Below are 19085 nucleotides of genomic sequence, written 5' to 3' on the forward strand. Positions count from 1 at the left end.
AGGTGTGAGCCACCATGCCTGGCCCCTATTTTTTTTTTTTCTAAAAGTGTTTTTCTAAATTTCATATTTAGATCCTCAATCTGTCTGGAAATAATCATGTAAAATCTTTTTATTTTGAAATAATTTTAGACTTACAGAAAAGCTGAAGGACTAGTACTAAGAATTCCAGTATACTCTATCAAGATTCCTCATATGTTAACCTGTCATGATTATCACTTCCCTGTATATACCATGTATACACACATAGTTTTTTTGGGGGTGGGGGGGCTGTTTCAGCATGAACTATAGACATAATGCTCCTTTACTGCTGAATATTTCAGTGTGTATTTCCAGAAAAACAAGGACATTCTTTTTTATAACCATAGTAATAACATTGATAGGATGCTAGTATCTAATGTATAACCTTTCATTAAATTTCGCCAGTTGTGCTAATTTCAGATATAGCAAAAGAGAAAAAAAAATCTGTTTTCTGGCCCAGTATCCAATCCAGGATTATGTATTGCATTTAGTTGTTATGCTCCTCATCCTCTTTAAATTCGGAATAGTTTCTCACTCTGTCTTTTATCACCTTGACGTTTCTAAAGAGCGAAAGGCAGTTATTTGATAGGCTGCCCTCCAGATTTGGGTTTGGTAATATTTCCTTGTGATAAGATTTGGGTTATGTATTTTAGGCAGGAATACCACAGAAGTATATGGAAACAGATGGCTTCCATGTTTTCCATTGTGGGGGATGTTAACTTCCTTTGGCTAGGTTTCTCCACTGTCAGGTTACTGTGTTCGCTCTTGTAATTAATAAGTAGCTTGTCAGAGATACTTTGAAACTTTGTACATATATCTATCCTTTTTTTACTAGACTTTTCACCCTGGTTTTAGCATTTTTTTGGATAGTTCTTTCCCAAATCAGTTAGTATTGTGATTTTTGCCACGTGGTAATTTTCTAATTCCGTCATTCCTTCTACGTGTGTTAGTTGGCATTCTGCTACAAGGAAGAGTTTTTACTTTCCCTTGGTTTATATATTCATTTATATTATTGTAAATTCATAGATTCTTAGTGGAGTATAAATTATTAGGATCATTTAGTTTTATGCCTAGATTATCCCTGATTTGTCCACTGGGAGCCCATCAAGCTGGTTCCTGTGTCCTTTTGACATGTTCCTATTACTCTTTGAGCACTTCCTTCATTTCTGACGCAGTAAGTTTTGTACCTTTTCAGTCCCAGCCCTAGAATCAGCCATTTCTTCAAGGAGGCCTTGTTCTTTTTAGTGAAGGATAGTACTTAAAAACCAAGACCTGGAGGTTAGATGTGTTCATTGCTTTTGGGACACACACACACACACGCACATATCTATGTCAATTTCTGTATCTGTTATCTATTAAAATGTGTGAGTTCACACTGATATTTCCAATTCCATTGACTTAAAAGGTTCATAATAGCCTTTCCACATCCTATAATTGTAATCCATTTATCCAACACTGAAATACCTGGCTTCTACAGCCTGTATTTACTTATTTTCTCCACCCTAGAATGTATAGAAAATAGTTTTAGAATTATCTGTACAACTGTGAAAAACAGTTTATCAGCTGAAGTTCAATTTTTTTTTCTTTTTGAGAGTCTAGCTCTGTCGCCAGGCTGGAGTACAGTGGCGAGATCTCGGCTCACTGCAACCTCCGCCTCCCGGGTTCAAGCGATTCTCCTGCCTCAGGCTCCTGAGTAGCTGGGGTTACAGGCACATGCTGCCACGCCCAGCTAATTTTTGTATTTTTAGTAGAGACGGGGTTTCACCGTGTTGGCCAGGCTGGTCTTGAACTCCTGACCTCGTGATCTACCCACCTTGTCCTCCCAAAGTGCTGGAATTACAGGCGTGAGCCACTGCAACTGGCCTGAAGTTCAATATTTGCATACTTTTGTCTTTGGCTTGAGAGTTTGAGGATTTATGGTCAAAATACTACCGTGGTGAAAAAATACTTGGGTTGTGTTGTTCATTTGAAATACAGTTAGTCTGTTTGTTCCTATCCTATTCCATTTTAGGTTTTCCCTATCTTTATTTAAATTTTATTTATTTGTTTATTTTCAGCATATGAAACACTAACATGGCTCCACGAGTCAGAACTATATGAGAAGATATGTTCAGAAAAGTGCCCCTCCCCTCCCCTGTTCTCTCTTATGCAGTTCCCACCCATCCCAGAGGTTAACAGGCAATTTAGTTTTTGTTTATTCTTCTCATGTTTCTTTTTGCATAAATGAGCAAATACACATTTTTTATTTCCTTTTTTACACAAAAGGTGGCAAAATATATTCTTTTGCACTCTGTTAATCTTTTCACTTAATGTACTCTAGAAAATCTCTCTCCATACCAATTGGTAGCAGTCTTTCTTATTTTTTGTTGCTGTTTAATACCTCATTGTATTCACTAAAGTGTACTTCATATGCTTTCCTGTGTATATACAGGCATTTAAGGCGTACCAGTATTTTGCAATAAAAAACAATGCTGCAGTGAATAATTAGCCATGTGCATATGTATTTTTGTATTATTGGAGGTGTATCTTCAGGTTAAATTCCTAGAAGTGAAGTTGCTGGAGAGAAGGTAAATATGTGTGTAACTTTGTTAGATATTGCATGATTCCTTTCATAAGGCTTATGTCAAGGTGCATCCCATCAGCAACTAAGGAGAGTGCCTGTTTCCCCATATTCTTCCCAAGAGGGCATGTTTACCAATCTGTTAAGTGACAAGTGCTGCTTAATTTGCATTTCTCTCATTATGAGTTAGGTTGATCATCATTTTCTCTCTGTGTGTGTGTGTGTGTGTGTGTGTTTGTAAACTGATTGTGTGATTCATTCATTTTGTTCATTTTTCTGTCTTTTTTTTTTTGGTCTTTTTCCCCTCAATTTTAAAGCATTCTGTGTTAGGGACCTTAACCATTTGTTTGTGAGATATTGCAAATATACTTTCCCAGTTTTTTATGTTTTAAAATTCTATTTATGATGGTTTTTTGGTTGTACAAAACATTTTAACATTTTTTTAATTAAAAGGATTTTTTATTTTTAAGATTTTAATTTTTATGTAGTCACATCGATCAAGTCTTTGTTTTATAATTTTAGATTTAAAATCATAGTTAGAAAACGTTGGACTTTATGTTTGATATGGTGTGAAATAGGTCTCAGCATTTATTTTTGCCCCCTTGGTGTATACACTTGACCTAGCACCATTTTCTGGAAAACTCTTGTTTTCTCCCTTGCTGCCTTGGTTATAAATCAAGTGTCTATAAATATGCAGTTTCTTTATGGACTCTGTTTCACTAGTTTATTCTTGTTCCAGTGCTGTACTGTCTTAATCATTATAAGTGCAAAGTTTATGATTTGGTGCCCTTATGTGTATTTAACTTTGTCATTAGCCAAAGGCAAATTGTAACCAGAGAAGTGTGATGAGTAGTCCACTTTGACATGACAATGTAGGGTGGTTTTCAATGTAATTATTATCAAATGGAAGAATTTAACTTACGGAGGAAGAAAGATTAGTTCAAAGATAATTTTACTTTTATTAGCAGGATACAAAAGAAGATTGAAAATATAAGAATGTGTTGAGTTTACTTACTGGCTATTTACTGGCTAAGAGGGGAGGGACAAATTGGCAGGAAAGTGGTATGACTTTCATTGTGTGACTTCGGCATCATAGTTGATGGCCAGTTTTTGTGAACAGAAACAAGTCTTAAAAGTATGAACAGGCCAGGCATGGTAGCTCACACTTGTAATCCCAGCAGTTTGGGAGGCCGAGGTGGGCAGATCACTTGATGCCAGGAGTTCGAGACCAGCCTGGCCAACGTGGGAATACCCCATCTCTACTAAGAATATAAAAATTAGCTAAGCATGGTGGCGCATGCCTGTAGTCCTAGCTACTTAGGAGGCTGAGGTGGGAGAATCACTTGTACCCGGGAGGTGGAGATTGCAGTGAGCCGAGATCATGCCAGTGCACTCCAGCCTCGGTGACAGAGTGAGACTTTTTCTCAAAAAAAAAAAAAAAAAAAGAATATGAACAGTCCTTGAAATTAATGCAGTGTTTCCCTCTCTTTTTATGTATTCTAGATTTCATAATGTAACAGCCCTTAATTACTAGAGTTGAATTCTGTTTAATTCATTGAAAATATTTATCCCTTTTTCTGCCTCTTTTTTTGGGGGGCGGGTGGGGACAGGGTCTCACTCTGTTGCCTAGGCTGGAGTACAGTGGCGTGATCACAGCTCAGTGCAGCTTTGACCTCCTGGGCTCAAGCGATCCTCTCACTTCAACCTTCCCAATAACTAGGACTACAGGCATGTGCCACTTTGCCCAGGTAATTAGTTTTCAAATTTTTTGTAGAAACGGAATCTCCCTATGTTGCCCAGGCTGGTGTTGAACTCCTGGGCTCAAGTGATCCACCTCGGCCTCCCAAAATGCTAAGATTACAGGCATGTGCCACTGTGCCCAGCCTTTTCTGCCTCTTTTTAACCTAATGGTACTGTATTAGAACTTTGATAATTGAATAACAGAAATATGCTTCATATGGAGTCACTGACATTTAGAACTGGAAGAGACTTTAGAGATTAGTTACTTATGAACTATCTTACCTTGTAGAAATGAATTCAGTATGACTATCTGAGAGAGGGCATGGTTCCAGATAGAAGATAGTGTAAATCAGTTGGCTAACTCATGCCAAAGAGAGAAAACTTTTGGGTTCTTTTGTTAAAAAGTAGTTTTTCTCTTTTTTTCCCCCACATATCTTTAACTGCTCTGTGTTCCCTTCATTTCTAGGAGAAGTAAAAATGTTTCTTCACTACTTTTTAAAATAATAAATTTACAGCCAATTTATTATCCATAGTGTTTTTTAAGGCTCATGTTTTTTAAATTGCCTTTATAAAATATAAATATTGCAGATGGTCTTTCTCAAGTAATAACGATCATTTAGACAGCAGAACCCTTTCTCAAACTGTAAAGCCTCTAGTTTTTTATTAATATATTATGCATGTTTTAGAAAATACCTCCTTTCAATTGTGACTAAAATTTGATTACTACAGAATTATAAGGTAAAAAAGATAAATTTCAGAATAAATTCTTTTAGATACTGGCCTCATGATGGAATCACTTTAGAGCAGTGAAGATTATTTGACTCTCAAGGATATTTCTTTCTAGAAATTGCAAGATGACACTTCCTGTGGCATTATAGGACTTTCCCAAGATATCATGTGCTATCCCCCATCATCTGAATCTGGCATATGTGGACACATAGCAGGCTTCCATAAAGTCTGATTACATGTACGAGTTTATTATTTTAAAAAGAAGTACGTGATTGTTTATAAACCTATAAAGAAGTTCTGTTTCTGTAGGACAGTATGGTGTGCTGCTTACTACCTGTCAGATAGTTTTGGTAATAGGGCTCTTGAACTTAGTGTAAAAGTCATGAGCTTTGTTGAGTCTCAAAATATCTAATCTTGCTTGATCTAGTAAATTTGTTTTTATTTTCTGTTGCTTCTAGACCAAGAGCAGTGATGACCTTTTAGCTGGAATGGCTGGAGGGGTAACGGTGACTAATGGTGTTAAAGGAAAGAAAAGCACCTGCCCATCTGCAGCACCTTCAGCATCTGTCCCTGCCATGACCACCGTGGAGAACAAATCCAAGATTAGCACAGGTAACGGTGACATTCAGTCTGAGACTTCAACTGCTTTTTTGTTTGAATGGGCATGATGCATTGGTGTTTACAGTGTTCCATCTAATTATAGGAAATTTTAGACATACAAAAGTAGATGGATTGATATTTCAGCCCAATACGCTCATCACCATTATCAACTCACAGCCAGTTGTAACTCCTGATACCCACCCTTCCCTCTTATTATTTATTTTGAAGCAGATTCTGGACATCATATCATTTCATCCATAAATACTTTATTATCTTGGAAAGAGAAGGATTCTTTTTTTTTTTTTTTTTTTTTTTTGAGACAGAGTCTTAGTCACGCAGGCTGAAGTGCAGTGGTGCCATCTTGGCTCACCACAACCTTCGCCTCCCAGGTTCAAGCGATTCTCCTGCCTCAGCCTCCTGAGTAGCTGGGATTACAGGCATGCGCCACCATGCCTGGCTAATTTTTGTATTTTTAGTAGAGATGGGGTTTCACCATGTTGGTCAGGCTGGTCTCAAACTCCTGACCTTGTGATCTGCCTGCCTCGGCCTCCCAAAGTGTTGGGATTACAGGCATGAGCCACTACACCTGGCCAAGGAGAAGGATTTTTTTTTTTTTTTTTTGAGACAGAGTTTCTCTCTGTCACCCAGACTGGAGTGCAATGGCACGATCTCAGCTAACTGCAAGCTTCGCCTCCTGGGTTGACGCCATTCTCCTGCCTCAGCCTCCCGAGCAGCTAGGACTACAGGCGCCCACCACCAAGCCCAGCTAGTTTTGTTTTTTGTATTTTTAGTAGAGACAGAGTTTCACCGTGTTAGCCAGGATGGTCTTGATCTCCTGACCTCGTGATCTGCCCGCCTCGGCCTCCCAAAGTGCTGGTATTACAGGCGTGAGCCACCACGCCCGACCGGAGAAGGATTCTTTTAAAAATATAATCATAATACCATTATCAGTCCTTGAAATAACTGATAATCATTCCTTAAATCATAACTTATTCAATGAGTATTTAAATTTCCAACAGTCTTATAAATATTTTTGTTTTATTTACTGTCTATTTTTATATTTGGATCAGGACTCATGTAGGTCCATATATAATTGGCTGTTGTGTCTCTTAAATCTTCTTTTTTAAAATCCATGGGTTTATCCTGATTCTTGCAGTTTAATTTTTGTGGAAGCTGGTCATATGACCTATAGAGTTTCTGAGCATGTGGATTTTTATATCGTAATATCCCCATGATGTTTTTGCCCATCACCCTTTATTGTCTGTATTTATTGTAAATGGCATTGGAGCCTTATGGGACAGATTCAGGTCCCCTGTCCCCCCATTTTGAAAACAAAACAACCAAAATACAAGACTCCTTCATAGGTGGTGGTGTGTCCACCCATCAGGAAACACATAGTTTTTGATTGTCCCTCTTTAAATGATGTTAGAAGCCTCTGATGATCAGTGCCTAGATCCATTCATTCTAATTCTGCCATCTTTCTTCATTCAGTAACAGGTATTTGTTTTTAGATTTGATGGAGTTGATAAATTATCCTACAGTCCAAGGAGTAATGCTCTCATATTTTACTTCTTACGTTTATAGAAAAAGAACTTTAAAACTTCTAGTAAACATAAGATCAAGTGTTTGTAATAAAGCTTATGAAGGCAAATTGTAAAAATTACGTCAGATCCTTTTCTGTCATCGTAATTTAGGCTCTTAGCCCCTCTTGTGTGTATTAGACTCTCCTAGCCCAGGATTACCTACTGTCTTCATTTTTGCTTTGGCTTTATGCAGATTCTTCCTTCCATTTCAGATTGGGCCCCCCTGTTAATGATAATAGGTGCGATTAACAGGAAGGAATATTGAAGTCCTTGCTTTCTGATTTACAGGCATGATTTCATTTTATCCTCACCTGTAGTCCTGTGAGAACTAGTATCCTCATTTTAGAGATGAGAAAGCTTAAGTGTCTTGGCCAAGGCCATGCATTCATTTGCTCAGTAAATATTTATTGGGGATCTGTTTTGACAAGGCCACAAGGCTGGTGGTGAGGCAAGGTCTTTTACTCCCAAGCCTGGGGTCATCACCACATTTAACATTGTAGCTTATGTGGTAGGAAGGAAATTAAATATTCTTGCCATTTGCATGTCTTCCTGTTTCCTGCCTTTAGAATTGTACTGGGAGAGATTCCATGTGTTTGTATACTTAGTTTCTTACTGACTGATGCTACCTGACCTCAGGATTCAGTTATCACCTCTCTGGATTAGCTGCCCCAGTATGGCTTTGTACGTTTATTTTATTTTGCTGGGGATGTCATAACAAAATACCACAGACTGGATGGCTTAAGCCACAGAAATTTATTTTCTCAAATCTGGAAGCCAGAAGTCTGAAATGAGGGTGTTAGCAGATTTACTTTCTCCTGAGATCTCTTTTTTGTCTTGCAGATGGCTGCCTTCTCTGTGTCTTCACTGGTTCGTCCCTCTGTGTGTGTGTCCTCATCTCCTCCTCTTACAAGAACACCAGTCGTGTTGGATTAGGGCCCACCCTAATGACTTCATCTTACGTTAATTACCTCTTTAACTTCATTATCCTGTCTCCAGGTGCAGTCACATTTGAGGTTTTGGGGTTAGGGCTTCAACATATTAATTTTGTGTGTTTTGTGCGGGCACAGTTCAGCCTATAACAACATCCTTATTCTTCAGTTCATCTGCTCTACCTTTACCTCCTCCAGTGACTTTCCTAAGACTGTTTGATTTCCATGTATCAATTCACTTGTCTTTACCTCAGATTATTCTGTCTACTCATTACAGTAATCCAGAGAAGAATTTTTCTTCTTTTATCTTTCAAACATGAACAGATTTTCTTTTTTATAAGGATTTTTGATTTAGATAAGGATGTGGTACCACTTGCAGAACTAGGGAAAGGAATTAATGTTGGGGAAAAAAGTTACCCCAGCCAGGTGCGATGGTGCACGCCTGTAATCCCAGCACTTTAGGAGGCCAAGGTGGGCAGATCACTTGAGCCTAGGAGTTCAAGACCAGCTTGGGCAACATGCCCAATATGGTGAAACCCCGTCTCTACAAAAAATACAAAAATTAGCTGGGTATGGTGGCGTGTGCTTGTAGTCCTAGCTACTCGGGAGGCTGAGGTGGGAGGATCACCTGAGCCTGGGAGGTAGAGTTGCCGTGAGCTGTGATGGCACAACTGCACTCTAGCCTGGGTGACAGAGCCTCAAAAAAAAAAAAAAAAAAGTTATGCCATCTTTTTCCATTTTTGGCCTCCGTATACAGTTGTTTATCCCAGTCTGGTTACTCTTGCCTTTGATATCTGTCACAGATTTCTTGCCTCTTCTCTGTTCTTACTGCCACCCCTGAATGTAGGACCTCTTTTACCTCATTGGTCTACCTGCCCACATTCCTCCTCTGCTGCTCTGCTTTCTTCCTTATGTATTCCACTTAGAATCTGTATTAGTCCATTCTCATGCTGCTGTAAAGAACTGCCCCAGACTGAGTAATTTATAAGGAAAAGAGGTTTAATTTACTCACAGGTCCACAGAGATGGGGAGGCCTCTGGAAACTTAGAATTATAGTGGAAGGGGTAGCAGACACATCCTTCTCCACATAGTGGCAGGAAGGAGGAGAATGAGAGCCAAGCAAAGGGGAAGCCCCTTACCATTGGCTGTCATGAGAACTCACTATCATGAGAACAGCGTGAGGGTAACTGCTTCCATGATTAAATTACCTCCCAACAGGTCCCTCCCGAAACACATAGGGATTATGGGAACTACAGTTCAAGATGAGATTTGGGTGGGGACACAGCCAAAGCATATCAGTATCCTCTAGATTAATTTTCATAAAATGTACTTTTCCTTACATTTCTTTCCTACTCAGGATCATTTATTGACTTAGTGTGACTCACTGAATTCTGCCTATCTTTTGGGACTCTATATGAACATTCCCCAGCAGCTTCCGTTAACTGTGTGACTGTACTTTTCCTTTCTGTGTGCCATGTTCACTTCTGCTTCCTTTCCTTGTCTGTCTTTTTGCCAGCCTGAATTCCACATCCTCCTGTATACCTGTTCTGTTAGTGGCTATCTCCCTCTATCTGTGGAGATCATTTGCTCCCTGTTACCTCTACAGCCTGGATCCCACCACCTAATGAACCAGCAGGGTCTTTAAAAATACTTATTGATTAGATGTGGATCTTACTTTTTAACATAAAAATTCGTTATTTCTTAAGTATTTACAGGTATTTAAACATATTCCTGGCCGGGTGCGGTGGCTCACGCCTGTAAGTGCGGTGGCTCATGCCTGTAAATTCAGTGGCTCACGCCTGTAATCCCAGCACGCTGGGAGACCGACGCGGGCAGATCATTTGAGGTCAGGAGTTTGAGACCAGCCTGGCCAACATGGTGAAACCCTGTCTCTACTAAAAATACAAAAAAATTAGCCAGGCATGGTGGCACGCTCCTGTAATCCCAGCTACTTGGGAGGCCGAGGAAGGAGAATCGCTTGAACCTGGGAGTCAGAGGTTGCAGTGAGCCGAAATCACTCCACTGCACTATAGCCTGGGTGATGGTCTAGAGAGACTCCATCTCAAAAAAAAACAAAAAAACAAACAAAACTTCCTGTTCTTTTTGTATTAAACAAATGATTGTGTCAGTTTTCACAGGTTTAAAATTTTAGTAGTTAAGTAATCATGTGATTCACGTAGATTTGATTGACACATCATCATTATTTAACATTAGTGCTTCGTTGTTTTTTACATTTAGAGAGACAGTATAACATACTGGTTAAGGTGCAAAATCTGGAACCAGACTGCCTGGGTTTCAATTTTGGCTCATCTATTTATTACCTGTGACATGTTGGCAAATTATTTAACATCTGTGTCTGAGTTTCTTCATCTGTAAAACAAGGTGATAATAGCACCTACCTCACGTCTTTAATGAGGCTTATATAAGTTAATGTATGTGAAGTGTTAATGTATTTGTATAACCAAGTGCTAGGTATGTGTTAGCTATTGTTATAATTGTTACTATTTATGTGGCATTTTATGGTGTTAAAACTTTTTTGCATTTACTTTGGTCAGAGTAAAATTTTTGTGTTTCTAGTAGGTAGCTTAGATTTTTGGTTTGCCCAGAGACTGCTTTTCCCTTCTTGCCCACCTATGATCTCCCTTCACTATCTGTGTACAGTTAGTTTACCACCGACTGGCTAATCCTGGAGTCATCTTCGCCTGTCTTGCCCTAGAATATTATGCCTCTGGCCAACTGGTTAAAACCCCACTTCTGGATTCAAGTTAATGTATATCATTTAAATAACAGCTTTGTAGAGACGTAATTCACATTCCATAAAATTTACTCTTTTAAAAACGTGTAAAACAAAGTGTATAACTTATTTCTCCTTGATAATTAAAAGATGAATGATCTTCTGGTTTTGAAGAAATTGAACTTTAAAGTAACAGACTCTAAGGCAAGATTATTGTAGATCTAAATCATTGTGTAGATCCTGGATTTCATCTCATTACACCTGGGGCAGGAACTGTGTATTCTATGTAGCCTTTTATTGCTGACATTTTTGCCTTACATTTTTTGTATTAAACACATAGGCACAGCTTCTTCAACCAAGCGGAGCACTTCTACAGGTAACAAAGAATCCAGTTCTACTAGAGAAAGATTACGTGAACGTACCCGATTAAACCAGAGCAAAAAACTACCTTCTGCAGGTCAGGGAGCTAATGACATGGCATTGGCCAAACGTTCCCGCAGTCGAACTGCTACAGAATGTGACGTTCGTATGAGCAAGTCTAAGTCAGACAATCAGATCAGTGACAGAGCTGCTTTGGAGGCCAAAGTGAAGGATCTTCTCACGCTGGCAAAAACCAAAGACGTAGAAATTTTACATTTGAGAAATGAGCTGCGAGACATGCGTGCCCAGCTGGGCATTAATGAGGATCATTCTGAGGGTGATGAAAAATCTGAGAAGGAAACTATTATGGTTCACCAGCCGACTGATGTGGAGTCCACTTTATTGCAGTTGCAGGAACAGAATACTGCCATCCGTGAAGAACTCAACCAGCTGAAAAATGAAAACAGAATGTTAAAGGACAGGTTGAATGCATTGGGCTTTTCCCTAGAGCAGAGGTTAGACAATTCTGAAAAACTGTTTGGCTATCAGTCCCTGAGCCCAGAAATCACCCCTGGTAACCAGAGCGATGGAGGAGGAACTCTGACTTCTTCAGTGGAAGGCTCTGCCCCTGGCTCAGTGGAGGATCTCTTGAGTCAGGATGAAAATACACTAATGGACCATCAGCACAGTAACTCCATGGACAATTTAGACAGTGAGTGCAGTGAGGTCTACCAGCCCCTCACATCGAGCGATGATGCGCTGGATGCACCATCCTCCTCAGAGTCGGAAGGCATCCCCAGCATAGAGCGCTCCCGGAAGGGGAGCAGCGGGAATGCCAGTGAAGTGTCCGTGGCTTGCCTGACTGAACGGATACACCAGATGGAAGAGAACCAACACAGTACAAGTGAGGAACTCCAGGCAACCCTGCAAGAGCTAGCTGATTTACAGCAGATTACCCAGGAACTGAATAGTGAAAACGAAAGGCTTGGAGAAGAGAAGGTTATTCTGATGGAGTCTTTATGTCAGCAGAGCGATAAGTTGGAACACTTTAGTCGACAGATTGAATACTTCCGCTCTCTTCTAGATGAGCATCACATTTCTTATGTCATAGATGAAGATGTAAAAAGTGGGCGCTATATGGAATTAGAGCAACGTTACATGGACCTCGCTGAGAATGCCCGTTTTGAACGGGAGCAGCTTCTTGGTGTCCAGCAGCATTTAAGCAATACTTTGAAAATGGCAGAACAAGACAATAAGGAAGCTCAAGAAATGATAGGGGCACTCAAAGAACGCAGTCACCATATGGAGCGAATTATTGAGTCTGAGCAGAAAGGAAAAGCAGCCTTGGCAGCCACGTTAGAGGAATACAAAGCCACAGTGGCCAGTGACCAGATAGAGATGAATCGCCTGAAGGCCCAGCTGGAGAATGAAAAGCAGAAAGTGGCAGAGCTGTATTCTATCCATAACTCTGGAGACAAATCTGATATTCAGGACCTCCTGGAGAGTGTCAGGCTGGACAAAGAAAAAGCAGAGACTTTGGCTAGTAGCTTGCAGGAAGATCTGGCTCATACCCGAAATGATGCCAATCGATTACAGGATGCCATTGCTAAGGTATTGTTTAAATAGATTAAAATGTTCCGGACAGCATTAGGCAGCTGCCATGCACAGTGTTTACTGAGAACCTGGGTCACTGGTTTGGTTTGGTGTGTTACTAGCTTTTTTTTAAAACTGATATTTTTAAAACTTGGGAATGGTTTCCTTTTATTGGAATAGTGTGAAAAGTATTCTTAAGATAATGTCACTTTCTCTCACTTGTATTTTGTTTCTGTTTTCCTGCCTGTGAGAGGATGTGGCTGGTATTACAGCTAAAACCAGAATTTGTCCCTAGTTCTGAGTATTCCTATGGAGCGGGTCATGAAATTTTACCTCCCCCCACCTCATCTCGAATGTGTTTTGGTGTAATATAGGTGCAGAGTCAGTATTCCAGTCTGTAGCATCAGCAGTGCATGTTTCCTCTTATCTTGCTATAGTAATAGTTTTTCAAATAGAGATCTGTTGAGAGTTAAAAAATATTTTTGGCATATAGAGGCTCCTGTTTCTCAGAGGCCTGTGGTTTATTGCTGGCAGGGACCTTAGCAATTATCAGTCCAGACCCTTGTTTTACATGCCTCCAGCATAATAGTGAGGACTCAGTTGGAACTGCTACCCAGGGCCACTGGCATTCTGGCCAGGGATCTATCTATACCCCATGTGGTTGCTGATGAACTGTTTATTTCCATGAGTTATTCTAGTTATACTAGTTATTCTAGCTTACATTTTATTTATTTGTTATTTTAGTGCAATGATTTTAAAATAAATTTTCATATATCTTTGGCCAAAATTTGAGTAATTTAGATTTTAGGGTTTTTTTAGTGATCACCTTTAAAGTTACAGTTTAGGAGATTTGTATTAGTTCTTGGCACATACATGTTGAGAGGCTACTGTGAACTAATACTTTTGTAAAAACACTATTTGAGAATTGTTTTCCCTTTTTCAGTTTGATACTGGAACCGTCACAAATATGACATCATTTTTGTTAGGACAACATGTTAATCATTAAACAAACGTACATGTTTTCAGTCCAAAGTTAGGAGAAACGAAAATTTCCAAAGTTTCCTTGTAAATAATCAGGTTAAGTTCAATGATACATCAATATAATTTCAGTCAGTGTTACAGCAACAGTTTAAGTGTATTAGATAAAATCTTACCATGGAGTGCTTTTTCATACTTTTTAACAGTTATTACACAGGTTGTTTTAGTTTATCCGTAGTGCCTCATACTTAGCTCCCCTTGGAAACTGTGTGTACCTCAGTTCTGGAACGTACCTTAGAACAACTCTTAACTTTTCTAAATCTGCATCGTCAATTTTACGTAGGTAGAGGATGAGTACCGAGCCTTCCAAGAAGAAGCTAAGAAACAAATTGAAGATTTGAATATGACGTTAGAAAAATTAAGATCAGACCTGGATGAAAAAGAAACAGAAAGGAGTGACATGAAAGAAACCATCTTTGAACTTGAAGATGAAGTAGAACAACATCGTGCTGTGAAACTTCATGACAACCTCATTATTTCTGATCTAGAGAGTAAGTGATAAGAACTTTTCATTCTTTTTTGTCCTACTCTTTTAAACATGCGGGGATAATTTGCATTTAGTAATAAAATAGGGCTGGGCACGGTGGCTCATGCCTGTAATTCCAGCACTTTGGGAGTTCAAAACCGAACCAGGCTGGGCACAGTGGCTCACACCTGTAATCCCAGCACCTTGGGAGGCCAAGGCAGGCAGATCACTTGAGTTGAGGAGTTTGAGACCAGCCTGGCCAACATGGTAAAACCCCGTATCTACTAAAAATACAAAAATTAGCTGGGTGTGGTGCCAGGTGCCTGTAATCCCAGCTACTTGGGAGGCTGAGGTGGGAGGATCGCTTGAACCCAGGAGGCGGAGGCTGCAGTGAGCTGAGATTGTGCCAGTGCAGTCAAGCCTGGGTGACAGAGTGAGACTTTATTTCAAAACAGAAAAGAAAAAGTCACAGATTGATCCTGTGTCCATGGTAACTGCCTGGCAATATCAGCATGATTGATGGAGATGTAACCAGAGCGAGAATGGATTATTTTTTGTCAGAGAATAATGGGGTTCATAATCAATAATGGGACTCAAAAGTTATGAACCCATTGTTAAATGAGTAGGGCAGTGCCCAGAGTTGTTCAGAACAAAGTTGGTCTAATAACATTGAGAACAGCAGTTTGCCTGATCTCTAGAATAAAAATAACATTGTAAAAATTGAGTTATAATTTGTAATTTAAAAATAGGAAGATCATAGTAGTAGTTCTTTTCCTTGGTCGACTTGAATGTTGCTTTTGAGTTGAAGACAGTAGATGGCAGTGTCCCTCACAGTAGGAACACTGAAGAGGAAGGAAACTGCTGTTAGAGGTTCGAGAGTTGAAGAGTAATGCTGCTTTCTTGTGTGACCACAAATCGTGCTAGATGGCAGTTTTGCAAACTAGTCTTTGCAACAAGAACTTAAGCACAAATTCCTTTGTTTCCAGGAAAAAAAAATACATTCCATTTCAGAGTAAAAACGTAGTCATGACTGTAGAGATTGTAAAGTTTAAATCAAATCCCTACAAACACTTTTAGTGCACTTTATTCTGTCTGAGTATTTCCACTGGCTGCCACTTTCCCTTTTACTTAAATGGATTTATTTATTTATTTATTTATTTATTTATTTATTTATTTATTTATAAGAGGTGACAGTAATAAAAATGTAGTGCCGGGGGCAGAAAAACACCTTTTAAAGAACAGTGATTATGTGAATTCTGTGGCCATGAATGAAAAAAGGTCAATAAAGAGAAAAAGAGCAAAGGAATGAATGCAACTTGAGAATTTATGATCAGTCTAAGATGACCAGGTAGCTTAAAATGTCACCTGAGAATCAAAATGCCAAATGTTAAAAGTGAGCTGTCCTGAGATTTGCTGTCATTTGTCATGTGTGTATTATGTTTAACAGTAAGTAGATGTGTCATGTCCTTTGTGACAAGAAAAAGAAAACAATTTTTAGCAAATTTCAAGAGAAATTACACTCCTAACATTTTTTGTTTGCTTGCCTGTTTTTTGCTGTTTGTTTGCTTTTTTGGGATGGAGTTTCATTCTTGGTGCCCAGGCTAGAGTGCAGTGGTACCATCTTGGCTCACTGCAACCTCTGCCCCCCGGGTTCAAGCGATTCTCCTGCTTCAGCCTCCTGTGTAGCTGGAATTACAGGCGCCCACTACCACACCCGGCTAATTTTTTATTTTTAGTAGAGACAGGGTTTCACCACATTGGCCAGGCTGGTCTCGAACTCCTGACCTCAGGTGATCAGCAGATATTACAGGCCTGTGCCACCACGCCTGACCGCCTGTTTTGGTTATGAAATATTTCTTGCATATAAATTGATACAATGTAAATGAAAGGTGTAACTCCCAGTGTTTTCAACATTAGAAATTTTTCAGCTTCTGTCCTTACTCCTCGTCTTATGTCCAAAACCCTGAATTTGTCTATGTGTGAGGTCGCAAGGAACCAAGTTCGCTTGCTGATTCCAGAGCCATCCTTGCCTCCAGAGATAAGGATCAGGGCATTAGACTCGTCTACTCAGCTTGGTGTCTGCTTTACCCAAACCAGATTAGATGGCCTGTTTGACTCTTCGTTTGCAGGTTGAGTCTGAAGTACCTTATATGTGAGACAGGCTTTAAAGTTTAATCTTTTGCTTATGAAGTCATCTACCCTTGTTGTCTCAACACAAGACTAGCCTTTCTGTCTCTAAGAGGATGAAGATTATATCTTTCCTTTCCTTTACATCTTAAGCACTTAGAAAAAAGCCTGGTACAAAGTTGGTACATATGACACATTTATCGAATTAAAGAGTAAATTTTGAACCTTTTTATTTCACAGGACCTGACTTTGTTACACAGTTTTGGGGCAGTGAATGAGAGCAAGTTAACTACTGGCTACCAGAATTGCCCCTGCCGCCAACGTTTTATCCCATTTATTTCTGATCCAGCTTTAGAAAATACAGCATTATTATTTATTTGTAATAATTATTATTCCACATATAATTGTTGTAAATATTCTAGGCTCTATGTTGTTAAAGTGAATTCATGCCATTTTAAAATACCAGAACACTGGCTGGGTGCAGTGGCTCATGCTTGTAATCCTAGCACTTTGGGAGGCCGAGGCGGGTGGATCATGAGGTCAGGAGTTCAAGACCAGCCTGGCCAAGATGGTGAAACCCCGTCTGTACTAAAAATACAAAAATTAGCTGGACGTGGTGGCAGGCGCCTATAATCCCATCTCCACAGGAGGCTGAGGCAGGAGAATCGCTTGAACCCAGGGGGCAGAGGTTGCAGTGAGCTGAAATCACGCCACTGCACTCCAGCCTGGGCAACAGATTGAGACTCCGTCTCAAAAAAAAAAAAAAAAAAATCAGAACACACATATACCAACATCAAATGTAAAGCATAATGGCAAAAAAATTTTAAAAGAGAAGGTTCTAGTGGAACAGGGATAAAGAAGATGATGAGCCATCTAAGAAAGAAAGAACATCAGCATACTCATACTTTAGGGTCCTAATTAAAAGCCAATAAAGTGTTAGCTAGAGGAAGAATTTTTTGATTACATGTGTCATTGCCTGAATTCCTGCTACTAAGTATAAGGAATGGGAGAGAATGTTATTTACCCAGAAACACTAATGTCTATAGTTATGTTTTCCCTAATGATAAATCGTTAAGTTCTGTCAATAGGATACTTATTAAAAAAAAAAACAAAAACCTAGGTAATGATTTCAGCATTACTTTTTATTACTGCTACCATTAGCTGGCACATTTATAAATTTATTCCATTTTAAAGATACCATATTCCAACTACTGAGTCTGTGAGGTCATCACATGGCTTCTTCTGCCTTTGAAGTGTTTTTAGTCTAGTGGTCGAGACAGATGTGTCGAGATGTGGTAATATTGGCAGCAACATGGTACAAGGCTGTGTAAGACACACTTGGAACACACACAACAGCCAGGGATCTACTGGGGTGGGGCTGTAGGTAAATCAGGGTAAAGGATTTGCCACCAGTTGTGTAAGTACCCTTTCTTGCCCTTAACCAAAAAGTGATTGGTTCCTGAGCTGTCAAAGTAACACAGCCGTAAGTGGTTTGCTTAGTGGCAGCTATCAGCATAGCACCCTCCTAAGTCATTTATCTCTTATGCATGGATTTTAGAGTAGAACCTCCAAAGAGAAGGTGACTTCCCTTTACGTTTCTGGTTCCAGGGAGACTAGCCTGTGCTACACTTTCATCCTTGTATCCTCACTCTATCTAGAATGGTACTTTGCATCTTATTGGTGGTGCTCATTGAATGTTTTTAGAGTGAATGAAATTGTTCTAAGAAAATTCACATTATCGGATAAATAATTTGAGGAATTATTGATTTACTTTATAAATATATTCTTTATTTTTTAAAAAGATTTTTATAGGATTAATTGAAACAGCAGCTACCCTGAGTATTATATTTTTTACTAATTTTGATTTTACTAATTCACTTCTTTTCTGGAATTTATTCCAGTGTGTAAGGAAAGATATGCTTATATAAATACTGCAGATTAATAATACTTGTGATTAAAAGTTCATATTGTAGTCACAGTCAATATTGTTTTGATTGGTTATGTACCAACAAAGTGAATTTCTAACGGTTTTACTTTTTGTTTCAAAATTAAGATACTGTGGAAGGAAGTGATTTAGAAATTGTGATTTTTAACTTGATATTTTCCAAAGAAAGTAATATTTGTTATTACTTGAATTTAACATTTTTTCTGTTAAAGTTTTGTATTAAAATTTTTTATAGTCTTTGGACAGGATAACTTTTTTCGAATGTCATATTTAAGTATCCCTTTTCTTTGTATTATTACTCTGAAGATTGTTGTGAGAATAGATATTTAAACTTTGGTGATCTTTTCAGATACAGTTAAAAAACTCCAGGACCAAAAGCACGACATGGAAAGAGAAATAAAGACACTCCACAGAAGACTTCGGGTAGGATAAATCTTCATGTATTGTCTTGTTAGAAAACAGTTTTCTGAAATCTGAGGTGTAGTCATTGACCATGTTATCATTCATCTTAAGTTTTGGATACAGTGATAATACTGGCCCCATTGGGCTTTGGGCAGAAAGCAAATGCTATCATTTCAAATTGGGATTGGTGCTAGATTTTGGGTAGAAGAATGTACTATAGGTTGAGTACCCCTAACCAGACATTCTGAAATCTAAAATATT

The 19085-nt window shown here is 39.0% G+C and overlaps 1 protein-coding gene across 4 annotated transcripts in view; it reads left to right on the forward strand.

Annotated features, from left to right (window-relative positions):
• Positions 1-19085, forward strand: part of SPECC1L (sperm antigen with calponin homology and coiled-coil domains 1 like) — a 145313-nt gene that overhangs the window by 37067 nt on the left and 89161 nt on the right. For all 4 annotated transcript variants that reach the window (XM_055375170.1, XM_055375172.2, XM_055375171.2 and 1 more), the window contains exons 3-6: positions 5506-5659; positions 11234-12864; positions 14168-14375; positions 18772-18845. In XM_055375170.1, the coding sequence (XP_055231145.1) occupies positions 5506-5659; positions 11234-12864; positions 14168-14375; positions 18772-18845 (2067 nt within the window). The remainder of the gene's footprint in view (positions 1-5505; positions 5660-11233; positions 12865-14167; positions 14376-18771; positions 18846-19085) is intronic.

This window comes from Gorilla gorilla, chromosome 23 (assembly GCF_029281585.2).
Source record: "Gorilla gorilla gorilla isolate KB3781 chromosome 23, NHGRI_mGorGor1-v2.1_pri, whole genome shotgun sequence".
Classification (NCBI taxonomy): Eukaryota; Metazoa; Chordata; class Mammalia; order Primates; family Hominidae; genus Gorilla; species Gorilla gorilla.